General features: G+C 35.8%; 1 protein-coding gene across 1 annotated transcript in view; it reads left to right on the forward strand.

Moving 5' to 3' along the window:
- Window positions 1–21,788, forward strand: part of Kcnh5 (potassium voltage-gated channel subfamily H member 5) — a 284,680-nt gene that overhangs the window by 3,634 nt on the left and 259,258 nt on the right. Inside the window, exon 2 of the mRNA XM_076848335.2 lies at window positions 21,491–21,614. Coding sequence (XP_076704450.1) covers window positions 21,491–21,614 — 124 coding nt within the window. The remainder of the gene's footprint in view (window positions 1–21,490; window positions 21,615–21,788) is intronic.

Below are 21,788 nucleotides of genomic sequence, written 5' to 3' on the forward strand. Positions count from 1 at the left end.
AAATTAGAGCACATTCTTACTTCAGAAGTTGGAAAGGAGAGAAGTATAAGGGGCAATAGAAATGTTTAGATAAAAAATTTTTAATGTATTTTTATTTTTGATTGACATAGTAATTACACATTTATGGGGTATAGTGTAACATTTCAATATATGTATACAATGTATAATGATCAGATCAGGGTAATTGGTATATCTGTCACCTCAGGCATTTATCATTTCTTTATGTTGGGAACATTCAAATTCCTCTGTACTACTTATTTTGAAATATTAAATTAATGTTATCAACCATAGTTAAGTTTAGATAAATTTTTGGTTACTGGGATCAATATAAGTTGTTAGGAAGGAAGGGCTTGAGGACAATGTGTGAGTTCATTACATCTGAGCAGTGCCTCCTACAAGGTCCCTGCCTCAAGTATGTACTTACTAGATCTATGGAACATAATTAGGATTTCTTCCCTTATGTAAATTTTAATTATTTATGCAAGCTATTCATCAGTATAAATTGGGCTGTAGGGAGCAGTAAACTTGTGGTTAGAAGTTAAATACCTGAAAGAAAGGAATTGTTTTTAGGACTTTTAGGTAGACCTTTTGATCAAGAAGGCAAAAAAAAAAAAAAAATTGTAGCCCTCAGTCTGATTATGTCATATGTTGTCTTTGATTCCTTAATGAAGAGGCAGAAGTGATTCGCTTGGGTGACAGAAAACTAGGTTTCCATTCTGAAAAATTCTAACTATAAATTAACATCTTTTTATTAGAAATCAATGACTGTTTCTCCATATTTTTAAGTACTGTGAAAAATTAGATGTTTTTCTAATTTTATGAAAATTAGAAGTAATTTTCTCGTTGGAGGAAAAAAGGACTCAGGAAATAAAAAAAAAAAACAGAGAAGATAGTGTTTTCTGAACCTCTCATCTTTCAAAAAGAGAAGCTCAATCTCCCCAATTTTCCATTGTTCTAGAGGTAGCTGGGTTGCTCGGCCAGTTTTTTACAGTCATCTTTTACTTGTAGAAAAATTGTTTTTGTGCTATAATTGATATTTGTAAAAACCGAGATCTTAAACCTATAAGAGAGGAAACAGAATTAGTGATTTAAAAACAAAACAAAAGGATAATAACTTTTAAGTATCATCCATTTTAAAATAAATGGTGGAAAGCAAATGGATTTTTTGTTATAAGGTTCTTGATTTTTTTCTTGAAAGGCTTTCTGTAACATCTAAGACAGTATTCAGGAAATATTGATAAAACCACATAGTGTTTTTGAAGCATTGGTTTACCCAGGTCTTATAATATACCACTTTAACATTTAAAATAGCAAAGAGATTGAAATTATACTGACCACTTCCTAAATTATATTGGTAAGTAAGCCAGAGGGTAGTGGCCGGCTTTCCAGCCCACAATGCATTATGTAATGAATGAAGAGCATTGCTGACTACATGGTTGCTAACCCCTGGACACTGTTGTCTGCTCTAGAAATCTGCCTCTTTGTCTATCTATTGCTTGCTTCCAGAAGTAGGATGTGTAAGAAATACATTTACTTAGCTATCTTTTAACTGACCTACTAAAAAAGCCCATGTAAAACCACTATTTTTTAATAGAAGGGAGTAATTTTGTTTATTTTCATTGATGAGGACTGAGTAGATTTTCCAGGAAGAAACCTTTTAGTTTAGTCAATGTTTACCTTTCACTTTCCTTGTGATGAGTAGCCGTTTCCTGGGTTGGAGAATCAGTGCTTCCACATTCCCCATACAGAGCCTCTGCAAAGGTTGTGATATTCACCCAAGTTCTGTAGTTATCCTGTACCACAAGAGGTCACTGTAGGTTCTGGCACAGGTGAACCAGTAGTCAGTATCTTTCCTTTTCTCCCTCCTTCCCTCCACCCCCACACAATCTAATTAGGAGTCAGTATAGTTAATTGTTGTTCTCGGAAGAAAATATCTAAAATGTAATACAGAAAAGTTCAATGAAGTAAGGTACTTCTTTCTTTTAATTATTAAAATTTACTTTACTGGATGGCAAACAACATCATATGACTAAAGGAATGTGATATTAATACAAATATTTTAGACTAATAGAACATTTACTTTAGTGGATAAAATTTTATTATAATATATGATATCAGTGTCATGGCAATATATATGAAATATAAAGTTTTGCAGAAAAATGCCTTAGGTATAATGCTCCCTACTAGGAATATGATGACATATTTCCTATTTCAACCAAATTCTTCCTCTACCAGATGTCTTCATATAATTTATATTAAATTTGAGAGGCAGAATCAGTTCATAACAATGCTTTAGTTTTTTTCTTTTTTTTTGGTACTGGGGATTGAACTTAGGGCACTCAACCACTGAGCTACATCCCCAGCCCTATTTTGAACTTTATTTAGAGACAGGGTCTCACTGAGTTGCTTAGTGCCTCACTTTTGCTGAGGCTGGCTTTGAACTCTCGATCCTCCTGCTTCAGCCTCTCAAGCCACTGGGATTACAGGAGTGTGCCACTGTACCCAGCAATGCTTTAGTTTTATTGGAAGATAGTTCACAGATTTATAGTTACTTCCCTGGGATGTTATGTTTTTCTAGTGTTTTGATGTCATTCAAATTTTAAAAGTAAGATACAAAGCCAAAACAAATTATTTTCAAAGTTCTCCAGGTTTTTAAACTCTAAAAGATATATGATTGGGAAATATATTAATTCCTATCAACCAGCAAATGAATTTTGATTTTAGGGATTTATTTATTTTTTTGGTAGGGTTGGAAACTATGTTGAGAGATGCTTTGAAATGTCCCATATAAAGTTGGTTTTAATGGTAAAAGTTAAAATATGCCATAGAGTGCTTTTTTGAATGAAAGAGATATGTTGTGAAATCAGATAAACATGAATAACAAGCCTGAGACCCGTGGCATTTATTGTTGTGGAAACTGAAGTCAAGGAAAATATTGGGGTTGATGGGCTTGAAGAAATGAACTTTTATAAAACATATTCATTTTCCAATAATAGAGTAGAATTTTAGAACAATTCTCAGCATGTTCCCCTAAATATTTTAGCTTAATAATACCTGACATGACCTTTCATAATTTAAGAATGACTACAAGTAATCATTTAAATATTCTTATTTTATATAATACAGAAGTTAATATTGGAAAGGCTGAGTCTTAAAAGATATTTGATCAAGTGAAGGCAGTGATAATTATTGTCATAGAAATAAGTATTCCATATATTATTTTAGTTTTTGGTTATATGTGAATATGATTACTTAATGAAGTGACATACAGGTATACAATCTTGATGGTAGTTTTGTGATTTGTTAAGTTTGCAAATGGAGAAAGATAAGTAAATGAATGGGCAAGATAATTTAGAAAGGAAGAATGATTGAAAAGCTATTTGAAATTCTGTTGAAAATGTTTCTCTTTCTCTTTTTGGGTCTGATCCAATCATAGACATACGACCAGTAAGCACAAAGTCTTATGGACTTTGAGAGAAGAGATGTGAGATCTGAGTTTAAGTGTACAATCATAGCAGCTTATAGCTATAATGATATATAACTGCTGTCTCCTATCCCAATTTGATGCGAAGCTGAAATATTTTCTAATCATTTTTGTTTTAATCTCCAAGGGCTTAAATGCTGGACTATTTTATATAAGACAGAACTGTTTACAGTTTTGTAGATTCTGATTACATTTTTAACAACTTTGCATTTAGTAGTTGTTGATGGTAAATTATATCTCTGGGAATCAATCCTTGCCTTCTTAAGTATCTTCTGAAAGTTTTGCCTTGGGTCAAAGCACTTACAGTCCAGCCTCAAATTGCTGAATTAAACTAAAAATTGATCAACTCACTTGGGTTGAGGGGAAATGTTAACCTTTTTCCTGATTTTTTTCTTCTGGAAGCCTTTTCTGTGGGCTTTTCTGGATGTCTTCAGCACCTTTTTTTGTTTGGGGTAAGGGAAGCACAATGGGTTTATTTTCATATATTTGCAGCATCGTAAAAATAGAACAATTCTACATTGGATGTTAAATAGTTTCAGAGTGAGTCTCCTGAAAACAACTTCCACCTCTTTGCCTGACTCTCATGTCTTTTATAGTTAATTGTTCATTAATGCAACAAAATTTTGTTGAGTGCCCACTGTGTGCCAGACATTGATGTAGTACTGAGAATGCAAAATAAACACAATGACAGAATTCTGTTTCTCCTTAAGAGGCAATATGCACATTGGTTAGGGTAGGCCTGCTTTTGAGTCCTGGCTGATGTTCACTAACTGTGACTCACTTACTTTACTTGTACCTGGTGTCCTCATGTGTAATACAAGTAACAATAGTATGTAGCTGGTGCAGGTTAGAGTGAGGATTCATAACATAGTATGTGCAAAGTGCAGGGAATAGTATCTGGCACATAACAAGCACCATATCCATGTCATTAGTTATTATTACGATTTTGTTGTTTAATACATTTAATTTTGAGTCATCATTTCCTTCCATACCACTTGGCAGCTAATTTATATCTAGTTCCTAATGTTGAAGCTTCCTAGAAGATTATAAATGAGCATTCTTGTAAATCCAGAGGCCTTTTTCTTTATCTATATTTTTGTGTCTGCAGGATTTAATATGGCACTCCCTGGCCCTCTAACAGGTGCATCTGTTAGCTTCCATGCCTACATGCTCTCCTGCCCTTCTTATTGGATTTTTTCTAGTTCTCCTCTCTCCTCCCTTTCCCTCTCTTTTCTTGACCTCCTGAAGATCAGCCAGCCGCTGAGGTTTTCCCTTCCTTTCTTCTTAAAGCTTTGCCATGCTTTTCAGAGCAAGCTTTCTCTGCATTATTTAAACTTCATGCCCCAGTCCTGTGTTTGCAGTGGTATATGGAATTTCTTTTGTTCTTCTCCCAAGTCATCTAAAACTCCATATGCCCAGAACTGAATGTTTGCTTTTGGCCTCAAACAGATGGATGTTCTTTGGTATTTTCTCATGTCTGTCAAGGGCATCTTTAATATTTTTGTCTTTTATCATTAAAGCCTTAGGGTCACCTTTGATTTCCCACTCAGTAGAACATTAGATTTACCCCCAACCTGATTTAAATCCTATGGGTAAGAGTTTTGCCATCTATTTCTCTTGTATTTCCTGAAAGTGCTGTTTGTAGAGTAAGTGAAATTGTGCCATTCACTATACTGACTCATCTCAGGGCATGAAACTGACCATAACTGACCTCATATGCAGCCAATGCATTATAAATATGATGGACCAAAGAGCAACAAGAGTTGCCTCATTAGCTGAATTCAGAAACCAAAGATCTCCAAGAGTGAATAGTGAAATGTGGAACATTTCTCCTCCTGGCTGCTAAAGCAACCTCTTTCTCCACAAGAGCAACTACAGTTGAGGTTGCTGGTAATCTTCCTAGGTCTCTGCAGGGCACTTCCAAGGCTCAGAAATACCTGTCCTGGCCCTATCCCTTGCTTGCAGTGACACAGAGTCTCTCCAGGAATCCACACCTACCTTACAGTGTTGCTGGAGAGATTTGGTGAAGCCACAGATGTCACAGATCTTGCACTGCACTGCATCAGAGGAAGGGCTCAGTACACAGTCACCTTTTCATATTTTTCTACATAAGGTAAGGTAGGAGAAGTTTTTTTTCTATTTCTTTTTGTTTTAACCTCAAGAAAGTAAAGTAATAAATAATTGAGACTTTCCTAATACAGGTTAAACTTAAAAGCATTTGGGTTCACTTTATCAATGGTTTACTAACTTGGAGAAAAAACCAAACCAAATGAATAAATGACTCATCCTGCCCACCTCCCTCCACCCCCAAACAAAACTTACTGCTTAGAGCAAAAGAAGCATCAGCAATGGTGACCTCAAAACCTAGCAGTTCTTCAAGAAGCTGAAGAAGGAAGCAGGGCCTTTAGCCCCCTTTTGTAACTGGCCCAGTGAAGACTGGCCCAAGGAGGAAATGGAATCTGTAGGAGCATATTTTTCTCTTGAACAATTATCTTCTGTTGCATAGATTGTAGAAAAAAAATTGAACAAAGATTTAGAAAATTTATTGGATTGCAATGCATTTGGAAAAGCTTCTCTTCTGCATTTGTGCCGTGTGTGCAGGTTTCATTAGTCTTTTAATTGTAGTTCTTTATCAGTTGTCTTGCCATTAGTGTTTGGTTGCCTTAAAAGGTAAGCTTTCAGAAAAATTGTGGTTGGTTTCTAAAAGAAAATTTGGTCATTTTCAGGATTTAAAATGATGCTTGAACAACACATATGTCATATCCTTTTTCCTGATAAACACATCTTGACTTATTTTGCGTTTATTCCTCAATATTATATAACTAGCATATGTCTGAAGGCTTTTTAGGTATTTTAAGAAATTTCATCATAACAAAATTCAGTAAAAATTCGCCATTATCTACATCATGGTGAATATTTTCTATTGTATTAGAAGTCTATGAATCATATTGGTCATTATTAAACATTATTAGAATTACATTTTGCTTCTAATAATTTTGGCCAATATACATTTTAGAAATTTGTCTTCTTATGAACAAAACAACAATTAAAGTAGAAACTGAATTCTTGAACTTTTTTTTTGTGGAGAAAATATTTTAACAAAGTTTCTATTGTCCCTGCTATTAGAATTTCAGGCACATGTGTTAAAGGAGCTCATGCATTCTGAACCAGTTTGGCTGGATGGAAGGAAGATGAAGTTAATGCCATCAAAGAAACACAGAAACTTAAAAATGTACCTTTGATCTTGAAGGAGATGAAAAGTGGAGGCATATTTTTATCTTTGATGACAGCTGAACAAGTTTGAATAAATTAACAGATATTTTTTGCATATTTCAAACTCCCACAGTGATGGTCTGTTTAATGTTGCCAATATTATTATATAATAATTAGTCGCATTGTGGAAGGCAAAAGTGCATGTCTGTACACTTTTTGTGTGGCTATAGAATTGTAGGGTAAAGGTGTATTTTGTAGGGATATGAAAGAAACCAGCTCTGTATTCAGTTATTGACATAGAAACAGGCAATGCACAAACCAGCGATCAACATTTTGAATGTGGGCATGACATATAAATTATTTATGCTTTTGTTTAGCCATCAGCACAAAGATTTTATTTAACCCAAATAAAATGTGCTATGTATGCTTCAGTGATTGCTCTATTACTGTTATGTGAAACTTAAATATATTTGTAGCTATCACTCACCTACAAGACAAATTTAAACAAATAATATAGATTCATAATTTAAATTCACAAGTTACCAGATGCCATTCAAAAATGCAGGGAATTCTGTTTGGGAACACCTATTATTATTCTTTTATTGTGTGGTCAGTTCTATATGCCTAGCTTAGTCCTTATCCACATTCTTGACAGTATCTAAGCACTGCTTTATGGTTGTTTATTGACGGTGTGACTTTAAATAGGAGTCAGAAATTTTTTACTTGATTAGTCACATCTTCAAACATTTGTGGGTACATAGTGATGAACAAACTGACATGATTCTTGACCTTATGAATCTCTTAGCCTGGTAGGTGAAACAAGTATTCAACAAACCCACATCAAATATGTAATTAGAAATCATGGGCAAGCATTTTGAAGGAAAAGGGGAGGGTCCTGTGATCATGTGTTAACAGAGACTAATTTTGATTGGAAAATAGTGTTAGGAAGGCCTTTCTAAGGAAGTAGTGTTAAATCGGTACCCAAAGTCAGAAGTTATGAGATAAATGGGAAGCATATTTCAGGCAAAGAACAAAACGTGTGTAAAGCTAAGGAGGAAAAGAGAAAATGAATGGCTCAGTGTATGAAACTTAAAAGACTCATACAATTGGATTACAGAGGATATAAAGAGGAAGAAAAGACAGGAGGAAGTTTTGCATTATATCCCACACATACTGCACAAACCTGCAGGTCACAGTGGTTGCTTGTTCAGGGCTGGAGGGAGAAGGAGCTAAAGTAGAATAGCTAGGAGGCTATTCCGAAGGTCCAAGAAGGTAGTGATGGTGGCTTGTCTGGGATAGCAGTGGTAGGGGTGGATAGAAATGGATGTGTCCAACATGTTTTGTTGGTAGAACGATCGTAAGGACTTAGTAATGAATTAGATGGCATGGATAGGAAGGTGAAAGATGACTCCCAGGGTTTTGGCTCCAGCATCTGGGTATCGCTGGAGGTAGGGAAGATTTCCTTGAGATGGGAGAATTGGAAGAAGGCCATATTTGGAGTGAGGCTCTAAAGATCACCTGCGTCATCACTTTGTCATCTTGCTCCCTTTTCATTTCTTTGAAGAAGAAAAGACTGCAGCCAAAGGACACCCAGCTTAACTTTGCTGGGTACAGGCAGATTTCTGTATTCTACCTGCAGAGTTCAGAAAGGAGATATCACATGCCAGGTAGTTACCTTGGACAGTCTTGTTTTTCCTATGTTTAGAAACATGTAGCTTCAAATTTTAAAGAAATTATTTCAGATGGGAAACAAAGTAAACTTGACATCAAATCAAAGTCCTAAATCATATCTAACTTCATAATGCATGGCAATCAGATTTTTGAAAAGGCCTCTTCAGCTAGTCCCCTCCAGAAGTCTATGTGAGTTTTTTGTGTTACTTTTCAGTTTCAAATTTTCCTTTTTGGTCACTAATTTTTGGAATGTTTGCTCTTGAGCTTTTTTGAATCAGGACTGTGCAGAGTCCTGGGTGTGACTGCATGGGACTGTGCTGTACTTGGTCCTCCTACAGTGTCAAGACGCAGCTGGAAAAAGCCCTGAGTGGGCTTCTGGGTTCTGACCCCACCTTGTCTCTGCTGGAGGAGTTGTGTCTCAGGCCTTGAGGGCTTTCAGAATGGCAGCGACAATATCCAGGAGGAGGACTCCAAAATGACAACTACATGAATACGATCAGAGCAAAAATCCAATTGGCTTTCTTCAGAGGGAGCCCTAGACCTTGGCAAAGCTGTCAATTAGTGAAAGTGTTTTCTTCATTTTGTGAAGTCCTCTCCCTTCCCACCTCCACCCGGTGTCTTCTGTCTTTCTTTGTACTGCAGAATTCATTTAGGTGTCTTCTCATTTCTTAAAATATCTGAAAACTCCTGTTAATACTCTGAAAGACTTCTCTATCGGATACTTTGCATAAAAACGTTTAGAGGGAGAAACAGCAGAGTATGACCCCAATAAAGGTGTTCCATTGCTGTTTTCTTCTTTCACGTATTTCTTCTTCTTCGTCATCTTTTTTTTTTTAAATTACTGTATACAGTCAAGGTGTATAAAAGTATTTTGGTGTCCATATACATAATGATATTATTACTACAGTCAAGCAAATGACAATGTTACAGTCAAGTAACTATCTCCCACAGTTTCTTTGTGGTAAGAGCTCAAATGTTTCCTTTCAGTATACAATACAGTATTATTAACTGTATTACAAAAGCTGAACGTTTATTTGATCTCTAGACTTATTCATCATATGTTACTGCAAGTTTGTACATTTGACCTTCTCTCCATTTACTTCTCTTCCCTGCACCCATTTTTAAGTCTGGAAAGTTCTAGATTCAAAAAGGGGATAATTTCACAAAAACAAAATCCAAAACCATAAAACCAAAACCAGTGTGTCCTCCAGAATTTCTGTAGAAAGGAAAGAAACATTTTAATGATTTTTGGTGCTCTTATTGACCGGCTATAACCTCTCTTCTTCCCCCAATTTTTGTCAGTCAGGATTATTGATCTCTTGGTTTGAGTTTCTTTTAGTAATGGTACTAGGATGTAGTGTTATTAATCTATTTTTAATTAATTTTTAAATTTATATTTGACAGTGGAATGCATTACAATTCTTATTATACATATAGAGCACAATTTTTATATCTCTGGTTGTATACAGAGTATATTCACACCAATTCGTGTCTTTATACATGTACTTTGGATAATAATGACCATCACATTCCACCATCATTTTCAACCCCATGCTCCCTTCTTTCTACTCCAACCCCTCTGCCCTATCTAGAGTTTGTCTATTCCTCACATGCTCCCCCTCCCTACCCCACTATGAATCGGCCTCCTTATATCAGAGAAAACATTCGGCATAAGGTTTTTTGGGATTGGCTAACTTCGCTTAGATTTATCTTCTCTAATTCCATCCATTTACCTGAAAATGCCATGATTTTATTCTCTTTTATTGCTGAGTAATATTCCATTGTGTATATATGCCACATTTTTTTCTATCCATTCGTCTATTAAAGGGCATCTAAGTTGGTTCCACAGTTTAGCTATCATGAATTGTACTGCTATAAACATTGATGTGGCTGTGTCCCTGTAGTATGCTGGTTTTTAAGTCCTTTGGTTATAGACTGAGGAGAGGGATAGCTGGGTTAAATGGTGGTTCCATTCTCAATTTTCTAAGAAATCTCCATACTGCTTTCCATATTGGCGGCACCAATTTTTAGTTCCACCAGCAGTGTATGAGTGTACCTTTTCCCCCACATCCTTGCCAACACTTATTGTTGTTTGTCTTCATAATAGCTGCCATTCTGACTGGAGTGAGATGAAATCTTAGAGTGGTTTTGATTTGCATTTCTCTAATTGCTAGTGATGGTGAACATTTTTCATATATTTGTTGATTGATTGTATATCCTCTTCTGAGAAGTGTCTGTTCAGTTCCTTGGCCTTGGCCCATTTACTGATTGGGTTATTTGGTTTTTTGGTGTTTAGCTTATTGAGTTTTTATAAACCCTAGAGATTAGTGCTCTATCTGATATGTGAGGGGTAAAAATTTGCTCCCAAGATGCAGGCTGTCTATTCACCTCATAGATTGTTCTTCTAACTTTTGTTTATCATGGAAGGTTTTATTTCATCATCAACTCTAAAGCTTAGTTTTGCCAGATATAAGATTCTTGGTTGGCATCCATTTTCTTTCAGGGCTTGGTATATGTTGTTCCACCATCTCCTGGCTTTGAGGGTCTGGGTTGAAAAATCTCCTGAGATACAAATTGGTCACCCCCTATATGTGATCTGATTCCTCTCTCTTGTGGATTTTAAGATTCTATCCTTATTCTGTATGCTAGGCATTTTCATTATAATGTGTCTTGGTTTAGATCTGTTGTAATTTTGTACATTTGGTGTCCTTGTAAGCCTCTTGTATTTGGTTCTCCAATTCATTCTTCATGCTTGGGAGATTTTCTGATATTATCTTATTGAAGAGATTGTGCATTCCTTTGGTTTGAAACTCTGTGCCTTCCTCTATCCCAATAACTCTTATATTTGGTCTTTTTGATGATGTCCCATAATTCTTGGATATTCTGTTTATGGTTTCTTACCATCTTCATGTTGATCAACTTTATTTTCCAGATTGTATACTTTGTCTTCATTGTCTGACATTCTTTTCTTTCAAGTGATCTAGTCTGTTGGTTATGCTTTCTATTGAGGTTTTTTAAAATTTATTTATTGTATCCTTCATTTCAAGGATTTCTGACTTTTTTTTTCAGAGTGTCTATCTTTCTTGAAGTAATTTTTTGCTACCTGTATTTTCTCTCTTATCTCTTTATTGAAATGATCAATTTTTACCTGTATTTGCTCATTTAGGTCATTCTTTAATTCACAGATAATTTTAATTATGAACCTTCTGAACTCCTTCTCAGATATTTCATCAACTTCGCTGTCCATAGGTTCTGTTATTTAGTGTCCTGGTTTGTTTGGGGCACTTTCCTCCCTTGTTTTTTTTATGTTGTCTGTGTGTCTTCCTTTCTTGCAGTGTGGATCTGAGATATTACAGTTTGTTTCCTATATTCTTGTAGTACCCATGTAGATTGTCTTTACCTCACCTTGATGTTGGGCTACCATACCCTGTTGGTGTCCCTCAGTGTATGCCACTGCATCTAAAGGTGGTGGCTGCAATAGCCAAGGTAACTCAAGATAATAGTTAAGGTGCCCCAAGATGGATGAAGTGTCTTATAGAGAAGAGGCTGAAAGAGTTGGCCTCATACTCCCTTTGTGATGCCTGCTCTGATATGCAGCTGCTTCTAGGCCCTGTCGTCAAAAAGTTATGGGCTACTGCATGGGGAAGACTATGGCGATGACTGCAGTGTCCCAAGATGGAAGTGGGTTAGGCTTTGGCTCCCAGGTTGGATGGGGGGCAAACTTGGACCTACCCTGGACCTGGGTCATGTGCAAGTTGGTGTGGATGGATCTGGGCCAGGTCTGGATTCCCAAGTCAATCTGCTGGTTGGAAGAGATGGTCCTGTGTTGGAGGCTGAGCTCTGGTGGGTGCCTGCTGGTGGAGGGGTGGACCCAGGCCTACTGTGAGCCTGGATCCCATGCGGTCTGGGCTGGTATAGTGCTATTAATCTAGATAGGGTTATTTTCCTGTTGTCTGAATAAATTATTGTATAAAGACGTGTCTCCTTATATTAAAAGTTAAACGAAACAAACATTTGGACAGGAGTTTTGAAACAGTGTGATAGAATAGAAAGTTTTAGACGGTGAAGTTTAGTTCTGTCTTTCCCCCTATTGGATTTCCCTCTTTTAAAAAGTTTATTGATTCTTTTTAGTTATTCATGATGCAGAATCCATTTTGATATAATTATACAAGCATGAAATATATTGTATTCTAGTTAGTACCCTATTCTTGTAGATAGATGTACATGATGGCGGGATTCACTGTGTTGTTTTCGTATACGTTCATAGGAAAATTATATCAGGTTAATTCCACTGTCTTTTCTTTTCTTGTCCATCCTCCCTTTCCTCCATTCCTCATTGTCTAATCTACTGAACTTCTATTTTGCCTCTCACTCCCCGCCCCAACCCTCTTATTGTGGGTTAGCTTCCACAAATCAGAGAGAAAACATTCAACCTTTGGCTTTTTGGGACAGGTTTATTTCACTTGGCGTGATAGTCTTCAGATCCATCTATTTGCTGGCAAATGTCATATTTTTCTACATTGTGGAGAGAGAGACATGCTCTGCTTTGATCACTCTTTGAAAAGAATAGCAGGTTTTAGGCTGTGCCTAAACCTGAGATACTCCATATTGTAAAGCAGTAGTTTACCATGAACTACTCTATTTTGAGTCCAGGTGCCAAGCTAGAATGACAACACGTCTTGTTTATACAAGTAAACAACCTCTGTCTGCCTGGCACCACCACAAGGCACACAATGATAAAGAACTTACATGTGCCATTTTATCAAACTTAATCAAGGAATATCTAGATAAGTGGACATACCAGTTCATATCAGGAACACACAGACTTGGGAGCTTAACAACCTCATTTGATGAGAACACCTCACTTGAGTCCTATAAAAAGAGGAGCCCCCTGAGACAGAACACAGTGACACCTTGACCCCATGACCTGGTCACTCACTATGGGCCTTGCCCAGAAAAATCACCACAGTGACAAACCTCTGATCTCCTGTCCCCACCGGGCTTCAGCAAAGCGTGGTTTCTCCTGCCTGTGATGATCACACACTGCCGACTCCAAGCTGACACCTTGAGCTGATACTCTGAAACTGAAACTGCCATCTATCTGGACCCTCTGCTTTGACAATGCTGCAGAACTGCTTCATTAAAATCTTTTTCTGGCCACTTTCAGTGACTCTTTGGCTCTGTATTCATGTCTCCCTCTCTCTGCCTGTACTCTTGGTTCAGCATCTGTGGCCCTGAGTCCATTAAACCCTTTATTAGTCTTTCTGTGACTTATTTATATATTACTGTGTGAAGTATGTGGGACTTGAGTGTTATAGATAATAGAAATTAAGATTGGAATGAAACGACCTGGGTTTGCCCAGCTTATGACTACCAGGTGACCCACAAGTATTCAGTGAACTGCCATTGATAAAAGTGGTATAGCTTGTGAATTTATTGTTATCCAATAAATTCTGAAATTGTGGAATGACACGAACGTGTTTTCCCCATGTTAATGACATAGGACACTCTTGACTTATGTCCACCAGGCCAGTCCTTTAGCTTTCCTGGCTTGCTTTTCCACCAGTAAAAAAGGAAGGCAAGATTGCTCGAGGAGGATACTTTCACATGCTTGGGAATCACCTGAGGACCTTGTTAAAGTGTAGGTCTTGGTTCAGAAGGTCTTGGGTGGGTCTCGGGTTCTGCATTGTTAATAAACTTCTGGGTAATGCCCGATGAATATTTTGAGTAGTATGGTACCAGATCAAAGTGTCCCAAACTTGACTGAGCATGAGACTTGTCTCTATGGCTGTATTTTTGTATTCTATCCTGAGGGAGTCAGTTCAGTGCATCTGCATTAGAATTTAGCAATCTCTATTTTTGACACTCGTGACAAGATTCTATTGCAGCTGCCAGCGTTTAGGAATTATTGCACTAGATTAGTGCTTCTCCACCCTGGCTGTACATTAGATCCACCTGAGAAGATTTAAAAATAAATATTAATGCTTGGGTTCCAATCCAGACTAATTAAAACAGGTATGGTGTCTTGGGTGGGTGATTCCCGTGTCCTCCTCCAATCTTTCCCACCCTCCTCTCAAGCAAATATGCAGCCAAGGTTGATCAACACTAATAATTGTTCATGGGGGCCATTTTTAAAAGATTCATTTTGTTTTTAATTGAAAAGTCATGATTGTATATACTTTTGGAGTCCAATGTGATGTTCTTATACTTGTATGCATTGTGGAATGACCACATTAGACTAATTAGCATATCTGTCCCCTAAAGTCATTTCTTTGTGGTAAGAATATTTAAAATTCTCGCTTTTAGCAATTTTGGAATATGTAATATATTATTAATAACGGTAGTCACCTTGCTCTGAAATAATCTGATAATAACTTTATACCCATTGACCAGTGTCTCCCCTTTCCCTATCCATCTCTCTTTCCCAGTCTCTGGTAACTACCATCCTCTCTCTGCTTCTAAAAGGTGTGTATGTGTGTGTGTCTCCTAAAACATTGTATATTATATTTGATTTTTGGGGGGCTGGAGTCATGGCTTAGTGGTAGAGTGCTCGCCTAGCATGTGTGAGGCCCTGGATTTGATCCTCAGCACTATGTATAAATAAAGGTATTGTGTGCAACTACAACTAATAGATAAATAAATATTTAAAAAATTTTGATTTTTTTAACTTTTCAGATGGCCTTAAGGGACCATTTTGAACCAGTGGCCTAAGAGTTGGTTTTTAACCTTCCAACTCTTGAGGAAAAAGTACTTGTTTTATTTCAGGTCCACCTCTTAGAGGACACTGGGTGGTCTTGAAAGAATATAATGTTTATCAAGCCTAAACCTCTTATAGGAATTCATTCAAGAATCTGCTGATGTGTGGAATTGCAGCTTCTGAAATCCTCCCTGCTGGTAGGGATAACGCCCTGATCCTCAGGCACCCCATACAGGACTGTAGTGTATTTTTGAACCATTTGGAGATGAAATATTTGTAAACATCTTCAAGGACCAGAGCAGCCTGGGTATTAAGGAAGGTTGGGTTTTCCAGAATTCATGGCTCCATGCGTACTAAGAAAGTGAGAAAAAACTAAAACTAGTTTTCATCATCTCAGGGTGAGGGCCCTGAGAATTCTGGGTGGCTTCCTTAATGGATTCGTGTTTTTGAAACTTCTGGGCTGTCTCACTTTCTAGTATTGCAGCTCATTTGCTCTACAGAGAAGTTATTTCTCTGAAATCAGATTTCTTTTCTCCACTATCTTTAAAATCTAAAGGAAATTAAAATTTTCTGAGAAGCAATTTTAATTAATTTGTTATTTTGTTCTTAATATTTATTAATAATATTAAATTTCTCATTTGTTGAAACAAGAAGTTTTATGGTTGCAGGGAATGGAACAACTATATGACTATTTCATATATACATAGAATATTTCAGTTAACACATGGACAAATTTACAAAAGAAGGTCATAGATCCTTTAGTTTTTGGCATTTTCCATCTAATTTGGTCTTATTTAAAAAAATCTGTCTCTTGTATTTCTCATTTTAAAATATTTTATTGTAGTTTAGTTCTCACTGATAAGTATAATTTTGTAGGTTTGTAGGTTCAATTTTTAAATGTTTTTTTTCTTATATATGCATTCACACACACACGCCTTGCCCACATTGCAAACTTTCTCTGCATATATGACACAGTTAGAAAAGAATTTTGCATACAATAATATTTTATAAAGCCTTTTTGCTCCAATAGTTAGTTTGTAAAAACTTTGCTAACATTATCAATTATTTAACCTCCATAATTATCCAGAGTGGTAGTTATCATTATCACTAGTTGGTGTATGAGAAAACCAGTGACCTAATTAAAACTCCCCAGGTTTTTGAGTTATTCTCTTGGTAGCACTGAGAGAGGATCCAAGAGTGGAGAGACTATTTGGGACAGGTTGTGTGGTATTTTGATTATTATGAACATTTATCAGTTGATGAGTTCTTATATTAGCATTATGGCTAGTTTACTGTACTATGGTTTTATAAAACATTCAGAAATGTTAGAAACAGTTCTTTTATTTGTCCTCCCTAGGCCCAGAGTGCATATTATTAAAGAGCAATCATTAAAACTTTATGGTAGGGGCTGGGGAGGACTGGTCCAATGATGTCACTCTTTGATGGTCTAAGTTACTGAACTCAATCATGAAGTATAAAGATGAATGGAAAGCAAGTTTCTATTCTTTTGAACTTTAAGTTGGTTTTAAAAAATGCTGAGTTTCTAGGTCTGATTGAATATGCAAACAGATACTATAGAACATACCTGGAAGACATCTAAATTGTTCTTATTCTGTGTTATTGGTTAAGATCTAATAGATTTTTTTAAAAATGGTTTTGAAATAGTGGAAAATCTCCACTAGCCACTTTTGATAAAAACTTTCATTTTTTTCCCCCGACACAAGTCTGCCTTAAAGCCAATAAGGAGAATTAATCTTCCATGCAGGAAGTTGCTTTAGGTCTTCCCCTTCATGCCTAATTTTCCTATTTTTCTATCTAAAGCAAAAAAAGAGACACAGTTTCCCCAGTTTGAATTTGCAGATCTTTCAGGCAAGAATTAGAATTTAGGGAACATGTGTTCTAGTTGCTGCTTCTCCCTTTGGTAGTCTGGGCTTTGTAAGTTTCTGGTTTATTGTTTGTGAGTGATCAGTAGAAGGGAGAGGGAGTTGTTTCCTGGGTTGCAGGTAGCAGGGACAGCATCAGTCCCAAGTCCAGTGTGTTCCCCAAACATACTTACTCATGATGCCCACTACTCAGTCAAAATACTTTCCTTCCACCTTTGGCCTGCCAACCATGGTACTTTTCAATTCGATCCTCTATATCTAAACACCATTTCTTCCCCTTCCCAACCTGTTGACATTTATTTTTATATAGATGTGAACTGGCATGACTTCAGGGCATCTTTCTTGACTAGGTCACATCCCTTGTTACATAATTATATTTTTGGACATGATTTACTCATGGTTGCTTTTGTTATTAATTCTGTTATCGGGCAGAGTTATTTTTATTGGCATATAAGTGAAATGATGTTATCGACAACAAATGGGTAGTGATAGTTGGGTGCTGCTGAGCTGGACCCTGCTTTTACATTGCAGAGCTCTTAAGAGTGGTGTGATGGGGAAGGAAGGGTAGGATTTTTAATTGTAGAGTTGACTAGAAACATTGAGAGCTCCTGATTTATACCGAGCACTTGTCTTTAAAAACAAGTTTGCTTATGAGAGAGTGAGGCCTGAAAAGCTTTGGAGGTTTGCTTCAGACATGTTTTTAAAACCATGAGTTGCAACCCTTCATTGAGGTGTGAAATTGATGTAATGGGTTTTGACTTACACACCTCAAACTGAAACAGAACAGAAAATGGTATAAGTGTTGTCCTCAGAAATTTTTCAGTTGTATGTTCATGTGTGTTCATGCCTGTACACACTTTGTGTATGTCTACACCTTATTATTTATTTCTTACAATCGAGCTTCAGTTAAAAAAAAAGTCTGAAAAATAGTGGGTTGCTAAAGAGTACCAGAAGAGGTAAATCATATCCAAAAAAATAATTATGTAACAAGGGATGTGACCTAGTTAGGAAAGATGCCCTGAAGTCATGCCAGTTCACATCTGAATAAAAGTAGATGTCAACGGGTTGAGAAGGGGAAGAAATGGTGTGTAAGTATGGAGGATCGCAAGTGAAAAGTACCATGTTTGGTAGGCTAAAGGTGGAGGGAAAGTGTTTTGACTGAGTAATGAGCATCACGAGTAAGCATGTTTTGGGAACACAGTGAAGAAACGGGCATAACTGCAGTGACACATGGACTTTAATAGTAATGAGATATATGTTTGCATTAGTAGAAAGGTGAGGCTAGATTTCAGAGGGCTCTGTAACTCTGGAAGGGAATTGGAGATTTGATGATGTAAGTTGTTTGGATTCTTGAGGAGGCTAGGATGGAGGAGGCTTTCAGGGGTCAATTTGAGAATGAGAGTGAAAATCAGGAGGAGTTAAAGCAGGGAGACTGGGTGGCTGTGTGCTGGGCCATAGATGTCTGATCATGAAGTGGAGATCTTATGGATTAGAGAGGATAAACTGGCTTGGGATAAGAGAGGAAAGACATTTTTGATGATCATATTTATAATTGATACTACATATAAAGGAAAATATGATATATTTATAGAGGAGTTTATGCTTTCTGAAGGATTTTTGCAGCAATTGGCTCATTTTGATCTTCACTGTAACTGCTGTATGTACCATGGAGAGATAATATTACCATTCTCATAGCTAAGCCTCAGCTCAGATATCACTATTTTCCTAAAACTCCTGATTCTCTGGTCAAAAGGGATTATCCACTCTCCTCCTTGGGTTTTCTTTTAAATTTATATGCAGTAAAATGCACAGATTACAAGTATACAGTTCAATGACAAATACATTAACCTGTACAAGTTACACCATCATAGAGAACAATGAAATCTCCCAGAATGTTCTTTTTTTTTTTTTTTTTTTTTTTTTTGGCTCTTTTCCTGTTTCTTTCTTTTTTTTTTTGCCTCTTTCCCTGTTTATTTTTATTTTTTTTTGCCTCTTTCCCCTGTTTATTTCCTTCAGAAATTGTTGTTCTGGGTAATTAGCATATCCATTACCTTAAGCATTTATCATAAACAAAGAAAGAAATCCTTGTTCTGATCCCTTTTACTATATTAGCTTTCTCTGTATTCAAGTTTTATATGGATGAAATTATACAGTATACCTACTTAAGTATTTGGCTTCTTTTGGTGATCATAATGTGTTTGAGATTCCTGCATGTTGTTAACTGTATCAGAAGTTTGTTCCACTTTAGAGCTAAGTGTTATTTCTTGTATGAATATGGCACAATTTGGAATCTGTTCTCTTGTTGATGAACATTTGCATTGTTTCCAATGTGTTGGCTCCTATGAATGAATCTGATGTGAACATTTTTCTGCAAGTCTTTTTGTTAACATATGCTTTTATTTCACTTGAATAAATATCTAGGGGTGAAGTTTCTGGGTCATAGATGAATATTTAACTGTACAAGAGACTGTTTTCCAAAGCAATCATACCATTGTAGATTTTCATGAGCATTTTATAAAGACATCCAATTGCTTCAGATTCTCATGCTTGTTTTGTGGTGTTAGCCTTTGAAAGTACTCTGGTGGTTGAGCAGTGGTATAGCACAGTGATTTTAGTTGTTACCCTCCTCGTGCCTGATGACCGTGAAGTCATATTTTGTGCTTACTACTACTGCATATCTTATTTAGTGAAATATCTGTTCAAGTCATTTGCTTGTTTTGTCGATTAGGTTGTTTGATCTTTGGTAGGAATTTTTAAAAATATATTCTGGATTGGAGTTCTTATTGGATGTGTGTATTGTGAATATTTTCTCCCAGGCTGTAGTTTTCTATTTTCTTTTCTTTTCAGTATCCTTGAATGCTTAGTTGATTTTAATTTTATTGGAGCCTAATTTGGCATCTTTTTTTATGGTGATTGCTAAATGAATCTTATATAAGAAATTTTTGTCTCCCTCCATATTGCAAGATTTTCTCCTATGTTTTCTTCTAGAAGTTTCCTAGTTTGTACTTTTGTAGTTAGGTCTATGGCCTTTGACTACTTAGCCTTAAAAGACATTTCTGCTGGGGCCGTATCACCCAATAAACTGTCCAAACTGGAAAGTCCTCTTGGATGGACACAGTTAAATGAGTGTCTTACCTGATATATCTCTATTTTTTCAGTGTTTATTTTTTTTCCCAGTTTCTACCCACTTTTGTTTTTTTTCCTAGTGTTCGCAAAAGGTTTTTTCTCATATGTTGTTCTATGCTTATTGATTTAGTATCTATTCTCCTAAGTTGGATTTGGTTGTTATATACTTATTTTTCTTAACATGTAAATTTGTTGAGAGCCAAGGGTATGTTTTATTAATCTTTATTCTATTCCATTGTCTAATCCAGAGCAATCCATTTTAAGTAGTAACTATTACTTAGCAAATGTTGAATTGCATTATTATTTTTATGAAGACTAACTTGAGACAGGACTTCAAGACTGCTACTCATAAGCCCATTTTTATTTTTAGTATACTACCCTGAATATGAGCCCAAGGGGGATTTTTGTTTTGAGATAAGTTTGGAGTACTATATTCATTTTAGAATTTTTACTCTTTAAAGATTTTTATTTTAAAATATTTTTCATTTTTATGGTAATATTTTAATATTAATTTTAATTTATTGTCATGTTATCTATAAGACTGCTTAAAGTTGCTGCCTGAAATGATTGGATTTTCAATCAAGGTTCATACACAAAGATATTTGTTTTTTGTGTTAATTTTGTACCTGAAGCAAACCTACTTTTCCATATAAATAAAACAGAAATATTTCTTATATGTAATACTGGCAGTTTCTAAATTCTGTGTAATATGTGGTAGACAGTAGTATCTTTGAATAATTTTATTTTAAAAGAAGACCCTTTATTTTTTAATTTTTAAAATTTGTTCTTTTTAGCTATCCATGACAATAGAATGTACTTTGATATATTATACATACATGGAGTATAACTTTCCATTCTTGTGGTTGTACGAGATGTGAAATTACACTGATTGTGTATTCATATATGATTACAGAAAAGTAATGTCTGATTCATTCTACTGAAAAGAATGCCCCTTAGAACTATTTAAAATTATACTTCTCTAGATCAATCTAATATATAAAGGATTTGTCCTGTAATTTCAAAATTGTATTAAAAGAATTTCTGGAAGGGGGTCACACAATTTGCCTCTGTTTTCAAGTATTTTTGGAAAAGTGCCCATAGGGTCTTAATAAATGAACCCATTTTTAAGTGTAATTATTATAGTCAATAATATTATAGTAGTAATCACACATTGTTTTCATAACATAGGGTGTACTTGAATGCAAAGAGTTATAGTTTCTTTAAATGGCATTTTTAGTTTGTGTATAAATCTAGTATGTATTGCAGATCTCATTGATCATCATGCTATATTGATTTCATAGGTTAGGTTACTTGTACTATAATCAGCCATCTTTTTGAATTTGCCTCTTTGATTACTTGAAAGAAGTAAATTGTTAAATAAGGCTAAGTAACTTCCTTTGTTTCTTTCTTCCTTAGAATCAAGTTTCTTACTGGGAAATGCCCAGATTGTGGATTGGCCTGTAGTTTACAGTAATGACGGTTTTTGTAAACTCTCTGGGTATCATCGAGCTGACGTCATGCAGAAAAGCAGCACTTGCAGGTATGTCGTGGAAGAAGTTAGGAATCTTTTCTAAAATTGAACACTCTTCTGAAAGTAACTAAAAGCTTTCTCCTTATTTGGACTCACATATACAATCTATAGGGTAAAACTGATATTAGTAAACTAATAAGACTGGATTGTCAATGGAAATATGTAGTTTAAGAGCCATTGTTA

Source organism: Callospermophilus lateralis, chromosome 3, assembly GCF_048772815.1.
Source record: "Callospermophilus lateralis isolate mCalLat2 chromosome 3, mCalLat2.hap1, whole genome shotgun sequence".
In the NCBI taxonomy this organism is placed as follows: Eukaryota; Metazoa; Chordata; class Mammalia; order Rodentia; family Sciuridae; genus Callospermophilus; species Callospermophilus lateralis.